This window comes from Dermacentor variabilis, chromosome 9 (assembly GCF_050947875.1).
Source record: "Dermacentor variabilis isolate Ectoservices chromosome 9, ASM5094787v1, whole genome shotgun sequence".
In the NCBI taxonomy this organism is placed as follows: Eukaryota; Metazoa; Arthropoda; class Arachnida; order Ixodida; family Ixodidae; genus Dermacentor; species Dermacentor variabilis.
The window spans coordinates 112,872,511-112,899,322 of record NC_134576.1 but is presented as its reverse complement, the minus strand read 5'-3'; the positions used below and the strand labels follow the sequence as shown (position 1 = coordinate 112,899,322).

The 26,812-nt window shown below is 45.4% G+C and overlaps 3 protein-coding genes across 4 annotated transcripts; 1 reads left to right on the top strand and 2 right to left on the bottom strand.

Annotated features, from left to right (window-relative positions):
- The first annotated feature begins 4,013 nt into the window (after nt 1–4,013).
- LOC142558139 (uncharacterized) lies at nt 4,014–13,735 on the top strand. Of its 2 annotated transcripts, none has more exons than XM_075670297.1 (6): nt 4,014–4,164; nt 5,008–5,159; nt 7,544–7,624; nt 10,454–10,492; nt 12,454–12,504; nt 13,540–13,735. In XM_075670297.1, exons 1-6 carry the CDS (start codon nt 4,041–4,043, stop codon nt 13,567–13,569), a joined length of 477 nt encoding a protein of 158 aa, XP_075526412.1. In that variant the 5' UTR covers nt 4,014–4,040; the 3' UTR covers nt 13,570–13,735. The 2 variants fall into 2 exon arrangements, with proteins under 2 accessions (XP_075526412.1, XP_075526413.1); XM_075670298.1 differs by lacking the exon at nt 4,014–4,164 and adding an exon at nt 4,171–4,258.
- A 314-nt stretch (nt 13,736–14,049) lies between these two features.
- On the bottom strand, nt 14,050–19,597 carry LOC142558138 (uncharacterized). The gene is made up of 2 exons (XM_075670295.1): nt 19,393–19,597; nt 14,050–14,656 (listed from the first exon to the last, which is right to left on the bottom strand). Exons 1-2 carry the CDS (start codon nt 19,566–19,568, stop codon nt 14,197–14,199), a joined length of 636 nt encoding a protein of 211 aa, XP_075526410.1. The 5' UTR covers nt 19,569–19,597; the 3' UTR covers nt 14,050–14,196.
- Nucleotides 19,598–20,486: 889 nt separating this feature from the next.
- LOC142558500 (uncharacterized) lies at nt 20,487–23,186 on the bottom strand. The gene is made up of 3 exons (XM_075670627.1): nt 23,003–23,186; nt 21,484–21,679; nt 20,487–20,501 (listed from the first exon to the last, which is right to left on the bottom strand). Exons 1-3 carry the CDS (start codon nt 23,107–23,109, stop codon nt 20,487–20,489), a joined length of 318 nt encoding a protein of 105 aa, XP_075526742.1. The 5' UTR covers nt 23,110–23,186.
- Nucleotides 23,187–26,812: the final 3,626 nt, after the last annotated feature.

The following is a 26,812-nucleotide window of genomic DNA, read 5'->3' as shown; positions in this document are numbered from 1 at the left end:
GACCTCGAGCGTACTGGAATCTTGGAAGAACGCTAACATTATCCTAATCCATAAGAAAGGGGACGCCAATGACTTGAAAAATTATAGACCGATCAGCTTACTGTGCGTTGCCTACAAGGTATTTACTGAGGTAATCGCAAATAGAATCAGGAACACCTTAGACTTCTGTCAACCAAGGGACCAGGCAGGATTCCGTAAAGGCTACTCAGCAATAGACCATATTCACACTATCAATCAGGTGATAGAGAAATGTGCGGAATATAACCAACCCTTATATATAGCTTTCATTGATTACGAAAAAGCGTTTGATTCAGCCGAAACCTCAACAGTCCAGGAGGCACTACGGAAACAGGGTGTAGACGAGCCATATGTAAAAGTACTGAAAGATATCTTTAGCGGCTCCACAGCCACCGTAGCCCTCCATAAAGAACGCAACAAAATCCCAATGAAGAAAGGCGTCAGGCAGGGAGATACGAACTCTCCTATGCTATTCACAGCGTGTTTACAGGAGGTATTCAGAGACCTGGAGTGGGAAGAATTGGGGATAAGAGTTAATGCAGAATACCTTTGTAACTTGGGATTCGCTGATGATATTGCCGTGCTTAGTAACTCAGGGGACAAACTGCAATGCATGCTCACTGACCTGGAGAGGCAAAGCAGAAGGGTGGGTCTAAAAATTAATCTGCAGAAAACTAAAGTAATGCTTAAGAGTCTCGGAAGAGAACGGCAATTTACAATAGGCTGCGAGGCACTGGAAGTCGTAAGGGAATACATCTACTTAGGGCAGGTACTGACCACAGATCCGGATCATGAGGCTGAAATAATCAGAAGAATAAGAATGGGCTGGGCTGCGTTTGGCAGGCATTCTCAGATCATGAACAGCAGGTTGCTATTATCCCTCAAGAGAAAAGTGTATAACAGCTGCGTCTTACCAGTACTCACCTACGGGGAGAAATCTGGAGGCTTACGAAAAGGGTTCTACTTAATTGAGGACGACGCAACGAGCTATGGAAAGAAGAATGATGGGTGTAACATTAAGGGATAAGAAAAGAGCAGATTGGGTGAGGGAAAAAACGCGCGTTAATGCCATCTTAGTTGAAATCAAGAAAAATAAATGGGCATGGGCAGGACATGCAATGAGGAGGGAAGATAACCGATGGTCATTAAGGGTTACGGACTGGATTCTAAGGGAAGGGAAGCGTAGCAGGGGGCGGCAGAAAGTTAGGTGGACGGTTGAGATAAATAAGTTTGCAGGGACAAAATGGCCACAATTAGTACATGATCGGGGTAGTTGGAGAAGTATGGGAGAGGCCCTTGCCCTGCAGTGGACGTAACCATAATGATGATGATGATGATGATGATGATGATGATGATGAATGGCGAAGTGTTTTCAAGCGGTAGCCTTGCTTGGTTTCTTCCAATCTGTCATCTGTTTGGCGTTTCCGTACAAATAGGTGAGCAGCCACGAATGATGTAATCGCACCTAATGACCTTAAAAATCGATCTATGTCTTCGTGCTTCTGGAAAAAGTTCACTAGGGAGTTAGAGCAGGCACCTGGCCCCTCACAGGTCATCGGTGCAGGCTCCAAGCTCGCAAAAGTACGAAGGAGCGCGTTGAGCGCGCGCCAAAGCAACGCAACCTAGAGGAATGTCTAGGTAACGTTGAGTGAAGTGGGGTAGGAGAAACGAGGTTAAGCGTCGCGGAGGAGGAAGGTAGGCGCAGGAGCGCTGGGTTGATCTCCTCTGGCAGTTGCTGCAGGTTTAGTTTGTACCGGGTTCGTCTCAGTGTTAACATCGTCCTCGCGCGCCGTACGCTGTGTGTGAGAGTGAAAGCGTTCAAGTTGAGCCGACTATGGCCGCTCAATCTCGTGCGCGCAAGGAAGGAAAAAGGAGGGGGGAGCATGCCGTCTTTCGCCGCGCTAATGGCACCGGGGAGAGTAGAGAGGGAGGCGTTGTACTTCGGCTGCGCGCGATCGCGCGGGCTTTAAGTTGAACGCGTCTCTGCTTTGGTAGCTGAGTCCAGGTGGGTCGATGGCTCGTAGCTTTGCACGCGCTGTGTTCTCGCCGCTCAATTTGATGGGATGTACAGCGCTAAGGTGACTTCGCTCGCTGCTGCTGCCGTGATTCCTCAAGCCCGCGTTTTGACAGTGAGCGTCCGCGGTCAGCGAGTGTGGTGTTTTCATGTTTGTCTGTGCGCGCTGACACCATGCTAGTCAATTTAGTTTGCACGCGAATGTTTGCAAGGAGGTATTCTAATCCAGTGGCTGCTGCGTATGGCGCGACCGCGCGAATCCTGTCTTGAATACGATCTGCGAATCGGACAGTCGAAATCGTCTAGCGTGCTATTGCACCCATATGCTTGCCCATCACCCGCGTTCACGAAGTGAAACGTCACTTTTTCTTTTTGTTTCCTGCTCTTTTTTTCACGTCTGTCTACGGGCATGTGCGCCGCAGGCCTGAAGTAGATTGACTTGCAATCATAGTGACCGCCACCGCTACCCATCCTGGAAGCTAGGGTGCCTCGATGCGCACCCGCGGCAGCAGCGCATCAAGGCACCCTAGCTTCCAGGATCGGTAGTGGTGGCGGTCACTACGAATGTTCGTTTTAACTGAAGAGCACATCTGAGACGGTGCGTCTTAAGCGGATCTTTTGCATTGAGTCTACGGAAAACCAAACAAACGTTCCCATGTTGTTCGTTATATGCGAGAATTCGGCTTAACCGAGTTCGTGTTAACGAGAGTTCTCTATATTACTGAAATTTCGGTATTTCACGCACCACAAACTGCAATAAGATCGCGATGCCCGCCGTAGTTGGTCACTGTAGGCATATGTGTATTGTCCGGAGTTCTTTAACGTGTATCTAAATCTAAGTATGCGAGCGTTCGTGCGAAATGTGGCTGCTGTGACGGCGGTCACACCTGTAACCTATAGCTTAGTAGTGCGATGTTACGCCGCTAGAGTACCGCGGCTGATGGCACTCACCATTTTCAGCTTTCACCATTACCGCTAAAGGATAGCAAATGAAAGATAAAGATTGAGCGAAAGATGTGTTTACATTACACTTGCCCTCTTCGCGGCCGCAAGCTTAGTTCTCCGAACGACGAGAGGCACACATTTCTGCAGAGTGAAAAATTCCATAAAGATTGAAAAGCGCGCGAGTTGTAACCTGTCTATATTTGGACCGCGCACGAACAAACAAAACACGAGAAAGAAAGCAGGACAAGCGCTGGGCACAAAAAAGACGACAGCTGTGGTCCTGTTTTTCTTTCTCGCGCTTTGTAGTTAACGTGCAGTAATGTCATTATTGGTCGTTCCTTGCCTTGTAGGTAAGAAACAGTGGTGTGTTCAAATCAGCGAAATTTCAATGGCTAGCAAAAACGGTGCGGCTCCTTTTGGACGACGCAGAACCCAGCAAACGTGGATGGCGTCGAACTTTGTTACTCTGATTCAAGACGAAAGAAACAACGCCAGAAACGCACGGCAGATACACCAAGCGTCAGCGCCCGTGCGATCAAGCGGGAAAGTCGGGGCTTTTTCATGGCGAGCGGTGATGCGAAGCCCCGAAAAAATAAAAAAAAGAACACTCAATTTTTGCACTACACGCGACGGGCAGGACAAGGAAGCCTCCGTGCTCGTCAAGGCGTGCCCGCCGCATTTGACGCATCTCCGCGGTCTACAGGGCCACAAGACGTTGAATAATTCACGGTGCTGCGAATGTAGCGCGGTGTAGCTGCTCTGTCTTCCGGCCATTTTTCGAGACGTGATCAAGGTCGGTGACGTACAGCGTTGACGACTCCGTCGACTGAGAACTAAGGGATTCCTGCAAAGACGTGATCGAATGCAGACTCACGCGAAAATAAATAGTAAAAATGGCTGAGCGAACAATGACGTCTTGACAAACTGCGTGAACATCGTAATGATCCCATCGAATTCGAAAAGAAAAAAAAATGCACGCAACTTCGTTCTTTTTGAGCGTGTTTTGCATGCTTCACCAACCATGCGAGAACCGCCTGTATCGTTATAGGTCCCACGTCTGGGCATGTGTAGAGATCGAAGGTGTGCTCTTCTGAATCAAGATTCGTCGGGAATCCAGGATACCATGCGCCTCCGGATCTTCGTTCTTGCCTTTCTTCTGATCACCGCTGCAATGGGCCCAATCCAAGGTGAAGAAACTGTTTTGGCAGACGCCTGTGCGTAGCAGACGACCAATCATTCATCAATTGTTATACTGATGCCCCGTATGGCATAAGGTTCAAGGTAAATCGTCTGTCGTGTCATTTGATAGCATGGTCTCTAAAAAATTGTTTTTACAGCGTTACTGAACGCAATAAAAAACTTGTTTGTTGCCGACATACGTCGTTTCCGTCATGTCGTACGTCTTGTTTCAAGTGGAATTGGGCCTCATCTCTTGTTCTTAAGCAGCAGAGGCATGGAGGGACGTTTTGTTTAACAGGATGTGTGACTCGTCCGCGACATGCTCTTCGAAACGAATGAAACCTGATGTACACTGCTGAAAACTTGCAGGATGCCTTTGTGACTACGTGACATATTGCGGGGAATCGCAGCTGAAATGAAATTTCTTGTTGATTCTGCCGATTGGCGCATCGGACGCGGCTTCTTAATTACGTTCCCAGCCTGTGCACAGTGCTAATCGATGCTCGCACGTTGATGGTATCGCGTGGTTGATGGTATCGCAATCCATTGTAGACCCAGCCTTGAGCACCCTGAGAATCGCTCACAAGTTGAGTACGTTGGCTTGGAAGCTCGGCACGAAAAGGCAGGCCGGCTGAACATGGACACAAACAGGCGTTTGTGTTTTCTTTCACGTTCTATTTGTTATTGTGCACTGCGTGCCTGTCTTTTACTATCTTGAGCAAGCCTGTATCGCGGGCACATGTCAAAGCGGTCTGGGCATTGTCATAAGCGCATGAAATAGGCTCTGAAACCATGACTGTGCCTTCTCCTCATGTTTTGTATCTTCTTTTTTTCTGTCACGTGCGCTAAAGGTGATGCGGATGGTATGAAGGAAATGCTCAGAAGGGTGGTCGAAGAGAAGATAACCGATCCGTACAGCAAGCAGCTCTTTATGAGCAAGTATTCTGAGATGCGCGACTGCCTCTTGGACATGGCGTCGATGACACCGGAAGTTGCCGTGCAGGTGGGTTGCAAATATTACCTAAGCGGTTAGAAAGCCGGTGGACAATTAAGGTTACAGAATCGGTGCCAATAGAAAGGAAACGCAGTCGAGGATGGCAAAAGACTAGGTGGGGTGATGGAATTAAGAAATTCGCAGGCGCAAGTTGGAATCGGTTGGCGCAGCACAGGGGTAATCGGAGGTGGGAAGGAGAGGCCTTCGTCTTGCAGTGGACTTAAGATTGGTTGTTGCTTATGATGATGATGGGATGATTATCTAGTAATTAAGATACGTGAGCTGCCGAGTCTACTCCTGAGAAAAAGCACAGTGCACGAAGGGATAAACTATTGGGAGAACTGGAAAAGGAAAGTTTGAATAGAGTATTTAGCGCCATACAGCGGGAGAACCTAATAAACAAAACAAAAATGGAGCACCAACTATCAACTTATCTTTATTGTATGATTTTGTAGATTGAGTACACGAGAATCAGATATTTAGGCATTACTAATAAGGCAGGGAAAAAAGACTTCACCTCATCTTGTTCTGTCTAAAATATCAGCACATGGCACATGGCAACACAAAAGATTCATATCAAGGTTGTAGATGTTTCGGGCGTAACTAATGGCGGGCTCATCAGCCATTCCCAGTGTAAGCAATACACCGTAATGTCGATTGATGGTGTTCAACAGCGAAGTTTTCAAATCCTCAATGAACATTCGAAAGCAATGGGCAAAATCTTGAACCCAGTGGTTCAAGATTCTTCCTTTGTGAAATCCACAAGAAAAACTGTAATATAGAGTAAGAAGTGGAAAAAGATAGACGAGAAGAAAGGGGGTTAACCGAGGGGCCCGATTTTTATTAGTCGTATCATAAAAAGCCAACAAACACTGACACCAAGCACAACGTAGGAAAAACTACTTGTGCGTAATAAATGAAATAAAAAACGATAAATTATTGGAAATTAAAGTGGATAAAGGCTCAACTTGCCGCAAGTGGGGAACGATCCCATTACCTTCCGAATAAGGTGGTCATGGTAAGTCGTGTTCATGTCATGAGACGTGAACACATTTCCATTAAAAAAAGCAGTGTGTGCATTGGTTCATGCATAGCACCATTGTTAAGCGACATTTTTCTCGCTTACTATGACCGACTTATTGCTAGCCGCCTTGATAACACCCTGGTAGTAAATGTTTTCCGTTTTATGGATGACTTCTTGTTACTTTTTGCGTGTGAAGGTCGAGGTTCTGAGCCTGTCGTTTAAGATGCACTTTTCCTGTTCAACGAGTGTTTGTCGCCACTGGTTCTGACGCATGAGCTACCGGTAGATAACTCGTTAAGGTTTTTGGATGTGCGACTTAGTATCTCTATAGATCAATTGTGCTGGATGTATGAGCCGAGAGGGAACAATCCACTCTCGTCTTATCTGACGGCTCATTCTAAGCTGGTTAAACGGGGCATTGCAAATCTTTGGTTCACAAATGCCCTAACCAACTCTTGCTTTCGCTCTTTAACGCGCAGTCACCAAGCACAGGCCTCCCGCCTAACATATGCTGGATACTCCGAGGTCTTGTTAGTTTCAGTCGCAGAAAAGATATTAAAGAAAATCAAGCTGGAAGACAAAGCACCAGCTCACAGCGCTGCCAGTGACAATAAGCCAGTCGCGGTGCTCCCTTACTTGCACGAGATGTCGCACATCTTGAAGAAGATAGGCAGATAGGCAGAATTTGTTTGTGTTCTTCCACGTAAAAATTATCAGTGCTCTCTAGGCGTGCGAATGCTCATGCCACACGACGAAATATTTGCAGCACTAACAATAGGAAGCGCTTTGGAGCATGCACACTGGGTGTGCTTTACATGATTCCCTCGGATTGCAGAAAGAAATGCGTTGGCCAAACAGGATGATGTTTAAATGATCGATTGAAAGAGCATTTTTATTATGTTGATGCCGCCGTGCAAGGTCGCCGTGGCATTCACTGCAGAGACTGCCATTGTGACTCTGAATTTGAAAACGGCGTCGTAATTTCCAAACAACGAGAACAGCTTATACGTGAAATCATAGAGGCTGACAAGAAACAGCGACTGGGTGACGTTTGCAGCAGCATGCCGTATATTGCCCTCACAAAAAAACGAAATGAAGTATTTATTGTTTTAGTTCATGTATATAGTTCTGGTGATTTCGCAAATAAACATCAGTTGTAGTCAGCGCCTGTATTGTGTTCTTCCTTCAGTCCTCATATATTGAGCTGTGAAAACATGTCGATATTGAATCATCAACTCGCCCAAGCTTCCACCTCATCAAATTCTATAAAGAGGCAGACCAAAACCCGGCATGCAAGGCGCTCGCGTTCAATAAGTTCAAATCAGCAGCCCTTCGATGCTTATTTTTCTTGCTTCTCAATTACTCGCAGGTCGTCAACCAGATGGTACCACAACTAAACGAATGTGGTGCAAAACTGGCGTCTGAGCCAGACGACAAGAAGCCAGCCGTGGTGAGGGTTTCAACCACGTTTCGAGTGGTGCGCCTGCTTGCGCAAGAACATTCACTGTGTGGAGCTGTTATTAGTGCTAACATGTTTCCAGTACGAGAGACTAGTCTGACTTCAAAGCCCTAAAATTTGTGTATTGAAAAAAAGGTGTATAGAAAATTCGTGAATTGAAAGGTTGAAACCAAGAAATCTTATGACCTAATGAGTATGGGTTCAAAAAGCCAGTGTCTGAGCGCACTCTCTTAATTTTCTCTGGGTCACCTGCAGAACGGTATTCACGCTGTGCGAAATATCTGTCCCTGCACATAATGAATACCAAGGAATACGTCGTAAGCAGCACCGATGTATAATACATGGATGCTGATTGGTTTTTAAATTTGAAAGTCATGTCTACACATTACATGGGAGCGCTTCATCGGGGTGTACAGCTGTCGGAGAATAATGTTAGACTAGTTTTAACCAGCAAGCTATATAGGTGGAAGGCACTGCGTTTCTCTTCTATAGGAGTAAAGCGCTACGAGGGATGAAAGGGACGTTTAGAAAATGAATGCAGGTAAAAATGACGAAAAGAAAGGTATAGTGAAGGACAGAGATGATGTATTACTTAAGCGTCGGTTCAAAGAAACATTAAATCGCATGGCCACTGTCAGTACATTGAGGCTACGTTCAAAAGATATGCGCCGTCTGCTGTAGTGACAGGAGGCAGATGTCTATGAAAAAGCCTTTCACTGCGAAAGAAGTCAGGGACACGGGAACTGGGTTTCTCGTGTCGGTCCTTTTCATTACGCCGTCGCGGTCATTAAATCCACATCACCGCCCCCACCTTCCTTGTCAACATGTTGCAAGGAACATTCCGGTCAAAGTCATCTCAGGGTGTCTCTCAACGTTAAGCCAATTAGTGTTCAGGCAACGTTCAGACCCGCTGTATTGGTTAAGATACTTTTGTTCAAAATCTCATGTGGAGGATGCTGGCTGAGAATGCTGATCGCACGAGTGCACCCAGACTTCACAGCACCTACAGAGACCACAGCGCATGCACCTTCGGACGCTGCAAAGAAACCTTTATTAAACGCGGCCTTCCAATAGCAGTCAGTTTTGTTCTTCTGGCTCTGTACACATACGATCTCTAACATATCTCACTTCTAATGAATTGTGGCGCTACTAAAGAGGCGTCTTTCCAGGCGTAAAACATAAGTTTTACTATTAGCCATAATAGCGCGAGTTCTCGCTTTTATCAGTGGGACATGGAACATTCTTTTCATTTTCTTTTTCGTCAGCCAGAGCAATGTTTCGGGGGCTAGACAGCAAAGATCACGCAAAGGTTGGGAAAGCGGCTAAGAGTGGTATTTCTGCGGCACCATTACACCGACCATTTCGCGAAAACCCGGCGGTGGCGTGACCTAACATGGTACCAAAAATAGCCGATGGTGCCAAGAGTATAAACACCGTTCAATAAATGCTCTGATTGACGTCCAATTCCTCAATGTCTAACACAACCCGACATTGTGTCTTCCATATATGCAAAAGCTCACGCAACGCTTTTGGTGTGCGGGTCACCGTCGTCATCGTCTTCTATCACGCGCTAATGATCTTTCAATATGCGAAAATGCACCGCTCCTCCCCACGTATCAATTTCTAGGCCTGTCCCCTTTGTTGGTAGTACCCAAATACGTGACAGGTGTAAAGTGCGTTTATTCAGGTCGTAGAGAAGCAGTGACCAGCGCGGCAACAGCAGCTAGGGCGCAGCCAGTGAGCGAACTGGGTATGAGCCACGCGATGGCAACGGAGCTTTTTAGCCTGCCGTTCTTCTTCATCGAACAGGAAACAACAGCAGCAACAATCTGGACGCGAAATCACTATTGTATAAAATGCGGTACACCACCGACATCACGACTCAAAAAGGAACCCCGTGCAAGTTTACAACGTGCAGGACGACATGCCCGTGAATGCGCAAGGGAAAACATTTCACCAAAGCGACTACAATGCCCTGGCGTTCGTTCACATAAGAAGTCCTAAGCTTCTTTGTCAAAATTTTTTTTTGCATTATAAAGGAGCCATATTTACCCCGGCCACCGCCACTGTGCATCGAACAACAACTGTTCCCGCGGCAACGTTCATTATCTGGCCGACTGCGCTAAGCACTCGGTAATTATACTGTGTCAACGCCCGCAAACTTGTGCGCCGTTCTGGACGTCCCGTAGACTCTGAGAGTTGTAGCGTGCATGTAATCATCTCGGAGGCAGTGCAGTAGTGGTGAAAGGCGACGTTGGGAAGTATCACTTGGTTTCGATGACGTTGCGGCACCTGCTGCGGTCGCACAGAGTTTCAAAGCTGGATGAATGGGTAATTTTTGTTATTTCAGTTATTAGGCAGAAGATAAATTTTCGTTTCTTAGGGATGGCGTGACTGTAAAGACGCCCAGCCTAGTAGGCCATTGAGTCTAATACGAACTAAAGACTAGGAATTAGGAAACAAAATAAGGAATATACGATGTTAAAACTCCGCATTGAACGCGTATTCCGCTATCGCTTAAAAAAAAGCTGCGTGGGCACAGGTCTACTTTGATGTAACTTGTCCAGGATGTCACTGCGCACTGAGATTCTAACTTTTCCGGTATAGTGAGTCACTATAATGTGACGCTAAAGTTGCTAAACCGAAGCGTGAATGGCATAATGTTGGCATTTCAACAGCGTTGCGCAGTATTGTTAACGAAATTATGGATGTGTGACGGACGACGAAACGGATGTGTTCTTAACTTCGCGGTGAGAAGGCATGTCGAAATGAATGTTAAGAATGGCGATATTATTATTCCTCCATTTTTCTTCATTGCAGTACGTAACCTGTACTCAGGACGCCGCTGCCGAAGTCAAGGTGCGTGTCAACAAGAGAGGAACGTGGAACTCAGGTTTTCTAAATTACGTATTCAGGATGTGAGCTGAAAGCTATACTCGCTTCAAAGAGACACAAAATGTTCAGTGTTGCGTTGCTTATGTTGGATAGCCGTGCATGTACGTGGTGTACGTGGTGCACAAATTGCATGCAGTATGCAGAGGGCCAAAATCACTCATACTGTGCAAACTACGGCTAACTTACCTAATGAATGAACACAGCTGTAGTTGCTGCTGACTCATTGTTAACTTTCGGTGTTCTTCGTGTGTATTAGCCGTTGTTTTCATTTCGGTTATGTACCGTGTAATTCATTCACGCTGGAGCTAATAATGAGCTATACATGTGTAGTCCATACTTTGGACTGTGCGAACTATTACCGTATCTACCGGCGTATAAGACGGGCGTTCTTTTTCCTTAGTTTTTCCGGTGACACGTCTTTTACTGCTTAAAAGCCTTATATGTGAATTTTTGCCCTAATGAACATAGGAGGTGCCGCATGGCTGCACTAATGACAAAGGCGAAGTCAGAACAGGGTTCACTTAGATAACGTTCACTTGACATGAATAACACAATTTCACCTTGCGCTCACAGACATTCGTGCGAGATGAGTTTCTTTGATGGCGCCTAATCATCGGGTAATCAGCGGTGCGTAGTAGCTGAGCGCGTCAGAATTACGCAAGTTCGGCCCTTTGCGGTGAAGATACGTGCATGCGAACCCTCTAGTAACTCGTTGCAAGGTGTGCAATATTGTATAAAATTGGCGTCTTGTACAAAATGCGCCTTATATTTAAACTTTTTCGTAAAAATGGGTGCCTTGGGAGGCAAGTGTGTGATATACAAGAGTGCGACTGGGAAATACGTGCAGAAAGTACCAACTCCGATTCTCTTATTCAAGACAAACGGAGAAATTTTCTAAATAGCGAACGAATGAGACGATGTCAATATTTTTTTTTTTCTGCAAAAGCACTATTATTGCTGATATATTAAAATGCTGCACCAAAGTTTGCGGCTATCGACAACCGAAAAAAAGAAACTGGAACGCAGTTTACCCATCAATTCGCTCAATACCAAGAACAGTTTAAGCGCATCCAATTAATCTGTGAATTCACACCTAACTTAAAATTGTTAGAATTCGTAGTGGGTTCTGCAAATGCCCTGTTCACAAATCATGGGTGTATATGGGAGTCGTGTACATAATTAAAATTTTTGTGTGCCCTACATTTCGGAGGTGTATTACAGTTATGCGCTGGGTACTCAAGCTTTCTTGGAGTTTTCAACAATTTTAGAATAAAAAAATACAATAATGTAAATAGCAAATTTCTTCCTACAATCAATGGATATATATATATATATATATATATATATATATATATATATATATATATATATATATATATATATATATGCACCGAACATTACAACAACATCGGTTTCAACTTTGTTGATAATGATTTCTCCTTTCACATGTATTTGTTTAAGGCGCTCCCGAGCTATAGCTTCTTGTTAAACCTTGATGCATGAGGTTTCTATGTTGCGCTGTACGAATAATATAGGGGCTTAGAAAGATGGCAAAATATAATAATAACGTAAATTACCCGACATGCTGATGACTGTTTAAAAGCCTTAAATTGTTGACAATGGTCCATTAGATCCCGCGTTGATACCAAAGTATTTCATTATTTGCGCTGTCATCGTGGTTAGGTGATGAGAAAGGAACGCCTCCCTCTGTGTGCATAAAGACCGTGGCATAAAGACCGCAAAGATTTGCAATGTGTTCAGCGACTGGTGAACGCACATTGAAATTATGCGCTGGACATCCATGACTTGTAACTAAGCAATAACTACACGCTTAGAGCGCACAAGTTTCAAATTTGCTGGTTTTAGCTGGTAGAGCTGAGCCTCTCTACTACTAAATAAACCTATTTCGCTTTTACATTGTTTAGGCCAACACCGGAATGAATTATGAGGACGGGAAGATCTTCGACGACGGAATGGTACGTCAACGTTTGTGAAGACTACAGAATGATACAAGGGCTTACAGTTCCACTTTATTTAATCACAGAGGACGTGTGGTCGAACGCTGTCTGATCGAGTATGGCAGCAGACATGTGCTTCCTAAGTTACTGTTCAGTTATCTTTCCGACTTATGCAGTTGGCGTCGCGACTCATACACTCTTGTCTTAATTGTTTAAAAGTGTTCAACTATTCACAACTACGATCCATGAATCAGAGCTTGTAGTTTTTATGAGAGGCGATAAAAAGGACAACAAGCATGAAGCATTAGGGGGCATGCAAATGACATTTCAAAAATTTTTCCCCCTACTCTTGTCGGAAATGCTCCTCTTATCGGCGGTTTTAGTAACAGGTCACAGAAAGTAATAACAACGTTTATTGGCCTAACTTTCGGAGTAGTGAGGTGATTTTAAGAGGGCTAAAAATGAAATGCTTTGCGAGTTTACTGAATTGAAAATAGATATTATTATGTCATTCTTGATAAAGCAAATTACACTTGGACTTAGCTTGGCTCTTAGAAAAGAAAATTTCATATCATTATTATTGTAGAAAGAAAGAGATAACACAGGAAAAACTCTATTTAGGCTTTCTTCAACTATGCTGCATTGAAAGTACAAGTGTGTCGTGCGTACATATCGCTTCTCCTTTGAAGTTCTTCAGTATTTCTGTCCTTTCTTTCCTTCCTTTTTTTCTTCTCTCTTGTATTACCCTTTTTGATTTGCTATATTCTCTCTTCTTCCATTTCTTTCCCCTTTTAAACTTAAGCTTCAACGTACAACCTGGAATTTCGCTAAGGAAACATCTTCAGTTTTATTTGAACCCTTTCACTCTTGTACTCGAAAGGCCAGAAGTACTAAAAACAAGAAACTTCTAAAGATGTATAGATGAAATACGATCTCCTAAGTAAAAGAAAGTAGATAAGACAAAGAGTTCAACGAAGTATAGCATGTTACTAACCAGAAGTTGACTAAAATGGCAAAGATGGTGGCTTGCGTTCTTTTTTTTTTCGTTTTCAGGGGTGCCTGAAGAAGTCACTGGGATTTTGACTCCTCCAGGAAAGCGCTTTATTTGGACAGCATTGGTCCAAAAACGCGCAGCAAGATGGAACGAGAGGTGATGCTGAGGAGAAATTGGAGCAAACGCATTTGTAGACCCAGAAATCCTTCACTGTAATGAAGTTCTGAGGAACAACGCTTTGTCTTTTGAGAAACCCGCGGAAAACCCCTAACTTCTTCGACGTTATTCTGCGCTTACTTAATCTCGCTTGTGTAGGTGCTCTACACGTTACAGGTAACAAACCAGCAGAACATTTCACCGGAGCCACTGCAAATGCAGCGATAGGAACATCGACGTCACACGTCTTCTACGCAAGTAGCAAAAGTTGTTTAGATTCAGCACATATAAGGGCACTGGAGAAAGAAAACTGACCTTTTCCTGTAGTTTTCCACCAAGGGAAGGCTGTTAACACTGGTAGACATTAAAAAAAACACGAGAGACTCAACCACTAGCAGTTGTGGCTGCAAAAACTCATCAAACATTTTATACTCTATACATCACAACACTTCAGCCTAAGCACACTGGCCCTGTTGGGTAAACCAGAACACTTTTTTGAAGTATTAAAATTAATTCACAACCTAAGAGCACCCCGCACACAATCTCCATGTGAGCTTGCGTCAGTGATGGCGTTTAAACTTGGTGGTGTTGATCACAGGGTAATAAAATGGCCGCTCATTTCCTGGGCGCATGCTGGTGAGGTCTTCGCCCCGGTCCTTTCTAGCCGCCAGCTCGGCGACGCTCAGGATGGGGGCCTCCGGGGGCACGAAGGCGGAGGTTCCGAACAGAACCGAGCGCGCCATCTGCCCAAAGGCATTGTCGAGGTCCCGGATGTTGGTTTCGTTAAACGTAGCCGCGTGCAGTGGATCGTGTGGTGACTCCCCGCGGTGAAACGTGTAAAGGTGGATGGTGAAGGCGTTCCGCCAGTACGGGTAGGCGTGAGGCTCGTACAGGACCCCTAGCATGTCCAGTCCGCCTTCGATGCCGTACTGCATTCGGTGGACGAGATGCGGGTGCGTAGTGAGTACAGCCTTGGTGGGCAGCTGGCCGGCGTTGTAATACCAACGCGAGTCGTCGAACCTGCACAGTGGAAATCGGAACCGTTGAAGTGATAAACTGGCCCCGTGTTTCGACGTGCTTAACAACAAACTTTTTTTAGAGAGAGGTGCGGCGTATCTAAGAGGCTCTGCACCTCCACACCGGCACGCGCAGCCTCCTAGTTTACTTAACGCCGGGCAAGTGTTTCTTTTCTGGTTGCAGTCTAGCTTTGTGCTCAGGCGAAAGGTGGTTGATATGTGGCAAACTTAAGCAAAACATCTAGCGGAGGCAAGGGAGCAGGATGTTACGTTGACGACTACGCACATGACGCCTCGTACAGCGGCTTGTACTCCTGCCCCAACACTTAAAGCAACCGGTACAACCCAACATCGAACACGTGATGTGGGAAAGTCGAGGAGACGATGCGATGTGGAAAAATCACGTCGGTCTGGAGCAGATGCGAGGAGTGCATCCGGCCAGTGTGTAGCCTGAAGGACTGGTACATAGCCCATGAGTATCTCGTGGCTTTAGGCCGAAAATTCGGACTGTAACACCAGTTGTACATCCATCTCCTTGCACCGCGCCTTAGACCCCCGGCTCATTATTCCCCTTTCCAAGTGTTCGTATTAGGCAAAAGAGGCATATCACCAATGAAACATTTATTCAAGCAATCACTAAGGCTGTGTGAACATTACTGTTCGAAGCCGAATCGAAGACCAAATGTAATATTATCAGATGCGAATTTTAGTGAATATGAAAGGCTTTACGAATACCTTATGCATTATAAGTAGTCGCTTTCGCTAAGAAATTTAGAACGACGCTCACATTGTAGTATATTGAAATGGTCAGCAAGCTTTTGTCGTTACACGGTAAATTATGGAACATTGCTTATTAAAAGTACAAATGAAGCAAAAGTATTAATTGTAAGCTTGTTTGCATACTTAAAAATTTTCCGGGGATTCACGAATGACAGTGGTTAACCTTGAAGCGTGCAGCGACTCGAGCAACATAATGCACCCTTGGATTCGAAGCTTCTTGTCTTCTATGTCCACCGTAGCCGCCGGAGATGAAACTTACCGTAAATTTGCACCATCTTTGTGTTTCATCTTCGACAGCTTTGGGTCCTCAAATATATCCTAATAGAATTCGGCAATTACCTGTATTTACAAAAGATAGGACACTTACATTCGAAAACCAAATTGAGCAAGGACAATATTAAATTCTTCATTCCAAATTACGTTTATTAGCATAACCCTACAAATACGTATAAGCGGGTAATCGTAGCTAGCGCGCGACACGGGCACCAGTGGAAAGGTTAGAGCCGTGCCGGTTTATGGCAGTTTAGGCAACGCAATCGCCATGACGCCACACCCAGGCTCTGCACGAGGATGTTATATTCGTGCACGCATGACTGGAACCTTACAACAAGATAAGCTTTCTGGATGCATTTTACAATATGTTGTGCAATTCTGCGCCTTTTAATACGACAAACACGTTTCGTCGTCAGAAATAGAACAATCTAGGCTAGGCACGCACTTAGCGCCTGTGGGGATCGTTCAGGTGCGCCGTCTCCACATAGCGGCGAATGTGACAAGAAAACCCAGCGGCGGAGCCTTCAGGTGGCGTAGTATGTCCCGGTGGAAGGGCGATAGAGGATCTCCAGGCTATGAGTTCACGCCTCATAGAAGATGCGTTTCGGTTGTAGCAATACGGCGACTCGCTGTATTGCTTTAGCGCTCGTGGCATTAGCATAGACAGGTTTCCTCAGACGGTTTCCGCCAAAGGCTTTCCTTTTCGAAAGGTGAAAGCCTTAAGTTCCTCGCAGACCGAAAAGTACGATGTCTGGCGTTATCGAAAAAAATTGTCCGTCCGCCGTTATGGCACAGAAATTCAATGACGCCTAAAATTGATTTTGGCCACCCACGACTACTGGCGAAAGTCGACCATGCGACAATGATGTTAATTAAGGCAAAGTCCGTTAAGATGGAGATAACAAAAGCACTCAAACACACGACCTTTAGGTGAAAATCGAACCCTTGACCTTTTATGCGACCAGAATTCATCCGCGCCAGAAATATGGTGCCTCGAGTAATGGTGGAACTCCACGACCATTGGTGTCAAGGGAAAGGCAATTGAGGCACTTTCAATCAAGGTAGAGTTAATTAAGGCACCTAAACCAACGACCTTTGAATGGAGCAAAGAAGTGATATGAAGTAACAACGCATTCGAATGAGAATGTCAATCAACTTCATGACTGTCTCGTGATCGCACAGCCTTTCGTCTTCATCCTCTTTAGTGCATGCTAAAGTGAGTGAGTGAGTGAGTGAGTGAGTGAGTGAGTGAGTGAGTGAGTGAGTGAGTGAGTGAGTGAGTGAGTGAGTGAGTGAGTGAGTGAGTGAGTGAGTGAGTGAGTGAGTGAGTGAGTGAGTGAGTGAGTGAGTGAGTGAGTGAGTGAGTGAGTGAACCTTTATTGTGTCCAGCAAAACTCGATAAAACGAGCACCAGGCTAATCCCACGACGCTACTGACAGATCTAGCCTGCCGGCCCGATCGCGGGCGCGCTGGACGGCCAGCATTTGGTCCTCAAAACGGGACTTCGCTGGAGCGCGTCCCACTCTTCCTTGGTGAACATCGGACCCAGCGAACCGCACTCCCAGAGCATATGAGGCAAAGAAGCAACCTCACCACAGGCCACGCAAGAACAATTCGGATAAATCTCGGGATATATGCTGTTAAGGGACGCCGGATATGGGTAGGAGTTCGTTTCCAAGAGTCTGAGCGTGACCGCCTGCGGCCTGCTGAGCTTGGGGTGGGGCGGCGGGAAAACCCTTCTTTCTAAGTAAAAGAATTTATTAAATTCATTGTGCGTGGTAGGAGCGTCTCTGTGTCCGGGGAGACAGTCGCCCGATCGGAGGGCAGCGCGGTCGGTAAAGCCACGCACACCCTCGTGGGCAGACTCTTCGAGGTTAAGAGGAACACCCTTAATCGCCCCGACCTGTGCAGGGAACCAAGCGATGGAGTGCATGGAGGTATCGCCGTGTTTGGCGCCTTTCAGAACTTGAATTACCTGCCGGGCTACCCGGCCTTTCTGCAATGCCCTGACGGCTACTTTCGAATCGCTATACACCCTTTCTCCGCGACCGTCTTGCATGGCGAGTGCAATGGCCACTTGCTCGGTCACCTCGGGGTTGGTCGTCGTGCGGATGGAAGCACAGTTGATGACTTTGCCCAGCGTGTACACGGCGGAAACCCCAGAAGCCTTGCCGTCTCGGTACGCAGCTGCGTCCAAGCTTGCTTCGACCCTGTCCTTGAACGGGTTGAAAAGTGAACGGGTTGAACGTTGAGGGACAAAGGCGCGACCACGATCTTCTCCCCTATTTCGCTGGGAAATTTGGGTGCTTTCAGCCAAGTTCTTGGTGGGTGCGAGTCCGATCTCCTGGAGGATACGCCTGCAGGCTCGCGTCGTGGACAGCCGAGTTAGCTGGACCTGTTCCTGAACCTCGGCTATCTCCTCCATGGTGTTGTGTATGCCGAGCCGAAGGAGGTCCTCGGTATGCGTTCTGACGAGCAGCCTGAGGGCTCTCTTGAGGAATTTTCTAATGAGAGCGTTAAGCTTTTTCCACTCGGCTCTGAGCCAGTTGTGCGTGGCCACAGTGTAGGTTCAGTGAGACAGCAGAAAGGCGTTGATGAGCCGAAGCTGGTTGTCCTCCTTGAGGCCACGATGTCTGTTCGTGACACTTCGCACGAGCCTAAAGTCACTGCCAACCTTCTTTTTCGCTGGTAGAGTTCAAGTTACTCCTGCTAAGTATATTATTTCGTACAAACATTGTTCGTGTTATTTGCTGCGATATGTATTTATTGTGACCGAGTGTTTGTAGCTTTATATACTCATAATAATTCTTGCCCAACATGCCTACCCGAAGACGGTGGAATATTTGGAAGACATAACAATCTTTAGATAATTACTAAGCCAAGAAAGTTACGTCCGCAATGACATGACCATGAGCAAACTCGCATTGCGGCCTGCGTGAATGTATTCAGATATATAGTATCTAAGATATATCGGATATATATATATATATATATATATATATATATATATATATATATATATATATATATATATATATATATATATATATATATATAATGCTCCTTCTACTTCCATTATAATACAAAAGCAGGCATCTGAACATTACGTGCCTATAGACTGTATGTCGACTTCATTCCGTAATTTTTTCCTAGAAAGATCCAATGTTCTTCTTTTTGTTTATTTATGTGTGTGTGAGAGGGTAAGTGTGTGGGCGCCCAACCTAGTTAACCTATCGACTCCCTAAGCCTTAGTACCAAGGGTTTTCTCTCAATCGCATGTCGTAGTCTTTGCCTGCTGTTGATTCACACTGAGAACTCAACGTCTTGTGCAAAGGGCCTGAGAATGACAACCTTCTTAAACACCAAGAGCATCCATTGCTCCACCTCAATATACAATCCTGTTGCGTATGGTTTCCATTCCCATGTTCGCGCTTACGTTGGGCATTCGTCTATTGAACTAGCAAACATGAAATTGGCGTATCATGGTGGAGTGCCAGCGGTTTCCGTGTCCATGCGTGGGCACTGTGCGGTAGCCTTATCTTCTTTTTTTCTCTCCAGAGTAAGCTATGTTGGCTGTAGGCATCATACTAGATGGATTCTATTCGCTTCGAACCGTCTGCCTCACTTCTCAAGGGAAAAAGTAGTATCAGGAGTAGTAAAGTAGTAAAGTAGTACCGCCCGACTTACTGGCGGTAGGTCTCCAGGTAGAGCCGAAGGAAGCGCGAATTCTTGTGAAAGAACATCATCATGTTTGCCATGGCGTCCCCGGGCTCAAAGCTGATGGTTGCCTCGTACCGCAGGAAGCGTCGCAGGGATTGAATCACGAACACGTCTCGGTCAAAGTAGTAGCCTCCGTAACGCATCAGAGCTCTGATGCGGACCACGTCGGTTGCGTGGTAAGATACCTGCGTGGAAAATGCAGGCGTGAACCAAGGAAGTCGGTGACGATTTAAGCAAGACACTGTGCCACATGCACAAAATTTATTCCCGTTTAGGCCCTACTGCTTCCGGCAACATGCAGTCGCTCACATAAATATTACTTTGAAGTCTGGGTGAATATTAAAAAGCAGGATTTAATGTTGGGCATCAGAGCTATAACTTCTAACATATCGCATAGCTGTAAGTCAGGCTTAGCATAATTCCCTATGCTGGTTCGAACTCAGCGCTTCACAAGGTGCCCTTGCTGTAGAATAAGGCGCCGAATGGCTTTTACGTTTGCTGAAGCGCACTTTAGGAAATCTATAGCAAGAATGAATACCGTTTTGTGGTAATGTGTCCTGCTACAGCACATAGATCAATGCTTAAATATTTTCAGGAGCTTAAACAACATCGGGTAAATATTTTCATGTGCCTTTGAGCACATCATCCAAGCACTTATTAATTTTTAGTCTTCATCTGCAGTGCTACCTAAGAAGACAATGCTGCGAAGCATCTTGCAGTACTTTACAGACAAGGTGCATTTTTTAAGGCTATGCAGAATTTTCGTGAAAGCTCTATAAGAGTAGCGAGCGCGGTATCTTGCACAGGAATTTCTCGACCAGGCAGGCATAATTTGCCCCCAAATACGACGATTTTCAAAAGAATAATTAAAAGAAACACGTAAATGAGCTTTGTGCTCCGTGAATACCTTATCTCCGTGAATGAGCTCCGTGAATACCTTATAAACAAGATCTTTTCTAAATGTTAAGACGAAAGAGATTCTACATGACTAACTACACGTCCTGAATGAAAGGCGCTTTCTTGCGCGGCCAGAAAAGCGTTCCTAATTGTTTGCGAAGTTTTCAGCCGAAAGGGCCCTGCGAAGAAAAAAAAGTAGGGTGGCGTGTTTGTGGCGCTTTTAACAGCGTTGTGACCGTCCTAAACGCGCGTCTCGAAAAAACCAAAATGTTCTTCCATAGGAATCAACAAATGAATGAATGTAATAATTCTATTAATGCAAGATGTGTAATGCGTATACATCAATACAATGTATAACAGTGTTGCTATCATTAGGAAGCAGTCACGAAATCAAACGCAGAATGCTACATACGAGTATGATGCCGGCGGGTTAGGATGGGCCATGGCAACCGCATGTGATGAGCACGAATCGAGCAAACTGGCAAGATGAGCGCAAATTAGCTGGCCCGACATCAGCTCGCGGTAAACATATTTAACTCGATTCAACTTCCTAATTGGCTACACATAGGGCTGTGACGCACGGCCTGCGTCATCGTGGGAATTTCGAATATCAGAGCTCCCGGAGCGCCACATAGTAGTTGTATGCTCCAGTGCTCGTAATCCCTGGCTACGCATGGGGCATGCATCACGCTTCCTTCAAAACTTACCAGAGGTAGCTCCTCTGCTATTGTCTACTATTACTTCTTGTGTGTTGGCTCAGCGCGCGTTGGAATGACAGCTACAGCAGACGGGCTTAGCTAAACGTCGTGCTTTTTTTTTTCTTTTTGGCTTCAAATGGCTTTGCGAAATGACAATTTTAGGCAAGTCTTGAACTAGAAGTACAATACTTTCAAGTGATTACGCGTGTGGCAGGTACTTCTGAACTTGTGTCTTCCGAAAACTAATATAGCCTAAAAATACTGCTAAAGAAAGCGTGATAAACACCGCCGCAGGTACGTAAAAGCCAAAGATACGAAGACTAGACAAATCCATCTACCATTACCCATCGTTCCCATGGTACCGACACGATAGCAGCGCCACAGTTCCCTCTAGTGATCATTGTGGGAAACACCTGTAAATTGTACGGACATAAGGCTGTCTGGCTAAAGAGCACTTATTTACCTTTATAGGTATGCCAAAAACCTCCTCGGGGAAAGCTGCGGGGATGAAGGTGAAGTTGATGCCTTCCAGAAAGCGAGTATAGTTCCCTTCAAAGCCGCAAGGACTGCAGTGAACGTATATCTTCTCGGGCCGATGGTTCAAATACATGGAGCGGAAAGTCACCACGTCAATAAACTCCACTTTGGGCGAATTGTACCTGCGCAGATGTCAAGAGTATTGCATTTAACAGCGGATACCTGTTAAGGCCGCGTTACAGACGTGCTTGCTAACTATGAAGCGAACATTGCAGAGTAGTACATGGCGTGCCATTCATGTTTAAGTGTTGACGGCAACCAAACTTGCCGCAACAACGTCGCAATTGAGTTCCACCCGAAATTCCTTCGCTCGCGCGATAAAAAGGAGCAGTAAACCAACAAATCGCACTTGCAGAGACAAAGACGCATGACGTATGACGCATGACGGCCATGACGTATTTCCATTTCCTGCAGCATCAATTCCGATATATGGAGCAGAGAAAAGCATGGTCTTCGATACCGGCTTCGGTTCCTCGAGGGAGCCCTTACCGAGCCGGCCAATTTATTTTGCCACAATTCAGTGTTGCCAGATTCCTTTGTGGCTTAGGTGCGGCATAAAAAAAAGTTAGGACACAACTTTTTTACCATCCTTGCTGCGCTCAAAATTTTCCAGCTGGCTATGGGACATGCAATGGATACCTAATGCCCGAAAATTAGGTGATATTGTCCCGTTGACGTAATACCACACATCAAATTACCACCGTGTGGTGCTAGAGGCTTCAGATTGATTGGGTAATGGTTGTCACCTACACAAAGAAGTAAAGCTGGCCGAAACACCATACTCTGCACATTTCTCAGTCACGTGATACTGAAGCTTGCGTGAAGCGGGTAAGCAAGTGCCACGCAACTCTCTATACGCTGCACAGCATTTGGCACAAACCACGTGACGCACGTGACTGCGCTTCATACTATTTTTGGTATTGGCCCGATTTGCTTCGAGAATGTATCAAGGGTGGACGGGCATACTTTAGAGGGCCGATCCTACAGTTGTTACCTCGGCGTAAGATTGACTAAAGCAGATGTGGCAATCATCAACCCCAAAAATTTGCATAAGAAGGTTTGCTTTATTATAGGAATTGTGCTCTTTGTGGTGTAAATTTCCTGCAATGAGAATACTCCGGTATCCTGCATTCGTCCCTTAGTAATTCCGCAAAAAAGTATGGCCGGCAGCGTGGACATAAGCAACGATATTAATGCTGACAGCAGTGTCCTAGGTATGAGCCATGCCGCAGACTGTAGCAAGCAGGAACGGTCAGGACAATCCGGGAGGGTCCGCAAATCATGACTCGCTTTAAACCGAGCGGAAAAGCGTTGATATCCTTTATATGTCTTCACTTCTCAAAAGAAGAAGGAGCGAGAATTTTACAACAGGCCTCCTTTAACTAATATTGATAGCTGTATAATAGCCACAAGAAGTGCTCGACTTCTCAGATTATCTGACTCACCTTACCAAGTGCAGTATGTCCGGCACTATGTTATAGCTGTACCCCGAAGTGTTGTCCGCGTCGTAGAAGCTCCTTGGAATATGCACCCTTTGAGCCGGAACGAGCATTTTCGGGTAAGTTTCAATGCGGGAGAGCTTCAAAAGGCTGTAGGTTGTCCCGGCAACTACGAAGAATGTTAGGAATGCCAGGACCACGCCATACCTAAAGAAAGAGAGTGGAACACATCGCAGTAACTGCAATGTTTGAAGAATCAAATTATTGCTGTGGCATCGAACAACGCTTCCTAGATAGCACAATGCTGGTGCACTTCGATTCCTGACGTCATACTATCTTGCCTGTATGCCACAGAAAACATAGAATGCTCCTGTCTATTCCGCGGCGATCTTGTAGTCATCGCTTTCGTCACAATTGGCTTTGGCAGCGGCTCATAGACATCAGGCCTGTGCACTGTGCTGTATGACATCGCGCTGCCTAGGCCGAAATTTCTATTGCTGGGCCCGGCGTGACCAAAGCGGTTACGACGAAATCACCGCGGCTTATCAACACCACATAGATAGCAAAAGACGTGTTCACTTCGATTCGTGGCGTCATGCTACCTCACCCTTAATTTCGATTGCCAAGGCGGGAGTGACGATTGCAGTGACGTCACAATCCCAATGGGTACTCGGGAGCAACCCCATTGGATTCTATGGCAATCGGGCAAGATAGCATGACGTCACGGATCGAACTGCACCGGGGCTTGTCTTTTAAAGAAGCGTTGGCATCACTGTGTAAATTTCTGTCCACGAAGCATGACGTCATAAAGCAGAATGGACAGGCCTGCTATATAGGCGCGTTTGCGTCGTACCGACCTCCTAGTCGGGAAATGAGCAGTGATGGTTGGAAAATTGGTTTGTGCACTATGCTTTTGCCTCCATTCTCTCCTTTTCGCACAGCTAACTCATCTTTCTTCTTTTGGTACAAATTCGGATCACATATTCGGATCTCGGAGGTGTCCAGTTCTCCGCACGTTTGTCGAATACTATACGGACAAAGTCAAACTACGGATATATTGGTAGGTTACCTATGCAGTTTTAGCCTATATAATTATGCATAAAGAAAAGTTTAAATGTCATATTTACATACAGAACGAATTAGTTAGCTTGTAAAATATCTTTGCCCGAAACTTGAGGATGAAAATCTGCATAATTGTGTTTACGTCAATTCTGCTCGGTCATTCGACAACAGTGTTCATCATAAGCTATAGAATCATTAAACCAATAAAGTTCACTAAAGTTCACTAAAAAATATGCTCAAGGGTTTTGCATGCAGTAGACGTTAGAGAGAGCGGTCGGTAGTTATTAGCACAAGATTTTACACCTGATTTAACTATAGGGATAACATATGCTCATTTCGAATCTTCTGGGACGCAACCTACGTCAGATGACTGCTCAAATATTTGTTTCAATAAATATGTTGATTTTATGCAGGTGCATTTCAGAAGTTTGGCGCAAGTAACGAACAGACAGACAGACAGACAGACAACAAGACAGACAGACAGACAGATAATTAGTTTTGTTTGTAAACTGTATGGTTGATGTTTTCAAGTTTTGAAATTTCGCGAAACTCTTGTGTAAAGATTTACGTTTCAAATAAAAAAAGTAATGCCACTGCTTGAAGTAGGTAGATATAACTTTGTACAAATAAATGCAATATCTTCCAGGAAAACCACCCGAAAACATTTCGCGTGAATGCACTCCAGCAGCGCGCCAAGAATTAGACGGCCTGAAGAACACAAACTTTCGTAAATACGACTCGTTTGGTATCTGCGGCGGCTGCGAGCAAATCCAGAAACACTTCAATTAGCATCGAAACCTTTGTGCGCGAACGTTACTGCCTTGCGCTTGAATTGAATGCAGCCGCTTTAGACTGTCATCGAACGCGTTTCCTGGAGCTGAGGGGCGGTCCGCCTTAAGGACGAAGTCACTTTGCGTTGTGTAAACAGCTAAAAGAGGAAGAGGGAGAGAGAGAAGAAAAAAGCGTTTCTTGATGTATGACGACGTTGGCTTCTCTAATGCACACTCCTTGTCAAAAGTACACAGGCCCCGTTGGCGTGGCGTAAGTTTTAATGCACTAGAGATTGAAAACAACTCCCGTACTCGGTACACAGAAATAGCGAGTATCAGGAGCGCCATGAAAATGTAATCCGGAATACACATGAGAAAGGCTCTGCACAACGCAAAGTTTGACAAAAGCTGAACGACCCTGTCAACCACTGAGCGCCACACCATTGATTCAATCCGCCTTAATTGGTCAGATGCTCCCGATTAGGTTCAAGCACGATTCGGTTTCTGTGAATTAGGTTTCAGCAAGTTTGCATCCCATTGCGCTCTGTTTCCCATCGTTTTTGCATGAAAATCAATACAAAGGAAAAAAAGAAAGGACAGGGCGCGGCAATTCTTTTCCTTCTTGCCTTTAGTCAGTGGCCCGAATGCTTCAATTACCGGAACTGTCCGTCCTTCACCCCTGTGACTATAAGGATAGAACACAAACGAGAAAAAGCAAGCTTGATAAATGCCGGAAAACATTTCAGACATACCGCTGTAAGAGTGCCAGCAAAGGACTGCGGAAACCTGCCGGAGGGGTCATTTCTTTCGGGTCTCCAAGCAACTTATTTCGTGGCTCCATTATGGCTACGTGTTCCTCTTCTGAGCAATTAATGGCACATGGCCACGGCGGCGCCAACCAGCATGCACGCGCCAAGAGGAAGGAGAAGGGATAGCAAATACCAAAATAGGTTTTAGGATTCAATGTTAACCGAATATACATCTAAATATACGATGTAGCATAGTAAACCAAATTTCACTGTGAGGCTTGCAAAACAAGTATATAGATTGTTTATTGTTTTTAGATTATGCGAGCAGATGATGCGAAATCGAAAGCAGAACGAAAGGAACATTGGCCGGAACGCTCTTAATGCTGATCTTCAAAGGCTGATTCCCACTAAGAGGGGTCAACCAAGGATCGAGTGGATTTAGCTAAACGACCACAGAAATGAATCTCCACTTGTTCTAAAAATAGACTCTTGCAAAGGGGAAAATTTTACAGTACAAGCCTTATAATAATCTATCGGGGTTCGTCACTGGAAGAAAGTATATCAATAAGGTGGAAATTCACATGCCTATAAATTAAAATGGTTTTAAATAATTGCAAACATAATTTTACTCGCAGGTCTTTGATGCACCCCAGATGTATGTGCGATTGCGGCTTGACATACAAGTTTGTTAAAGTGACAGTGGCAGAATTACGACACGTCTTCCATAGCGGTCCCTCACTTTAATCTTGTCTCTCACCATGATTATTTCTTTGATTAAAAGCTTTTTTTAACGCCTTAGCAGTGAACCTCTTGATATTGTAAACAGCTCTCAGCTAGCGACGTGATCTTCAACTTCTTGGAAACTTCTCAAAATTGTGCTTACACTTATCAAGCCTGCTCAGTTTGTTGATGGCCGGCCCCAGCCTCACCGTGGCCTTCGAGATACTGCCCCGCGCGGTAAGATCTCGAAGGCCATGACGTTGTTGCTTTGCTGTAGCCAGAACGGCTTCCAGGAGGAGGATGCTGTATCGTGATGTGCCGCGCACGTTGATACGTCACTCCCATGGCATTAAAACCTTATACCTGCGGCTTCGCGATAACTAGGTGATGCTTAGCTCATACATACAAAACGCAATTTCGCGGTGTTTTGCGTAGCACTCGCAATATCATGGCGACGTAATTTGCACATTGCTTTTTTAACCTCTTCTAGTCGGCCTGTTGTCACCGTACCGCCG

Bases quoted from the DNA above. Each gene is read 5' to 3' on its own strand.
- LOC142558139 (XM_075670297.1), top strand. From the start codon at position 4,041: ATGTGTAGAGATCGAAGGTGTGCTCTTCTGAATCAAGATTCGTCGGGA. The intron at 5,160-7,543 runs GTGGGTTGCAAA...AATTACTCGCAG, and splicing joins CACCGGAAGTTGCCGTGCAG to GTCGTCAACCAGATGGTACC. The intron at 12,505-13,539 runs GTACGTCAACGT...TTTCGTTTTCAG, and splicing joins AGATCTTCGACGACGGAATG to GGGTGCCTGAAGAAGTCACT.
- LOC142558138 (XM_075670295.1), bottom strand. From the start codon at position 19,568: ATGCGTTACGGAGGCTACTACTTTGACCGAGACGTGTTCGTGATTCAA. The intron at 14,657-19,392 runs GTAAGTCGGGCG...TCCACTGTGCAG, and splicing joins TACCTGGAGACCTACCGCCA to GTTCGACGACTCGCGTTGGT.
- LOC142558500 (XM_075670627.1), bottom strand. From the start codon at position 23,109: ATGCTCGTTCCGGCTCAAAGGGTGCATATTCCAAGGAGCTTCTACGAC. The intron at 21,680-23,002 runs GTGAGTCAGATA...ACATCTGCGCAG, and splicing joins GACATACTGCACTTGGTAAG to GTACAATTCGCCCAAAGTGG.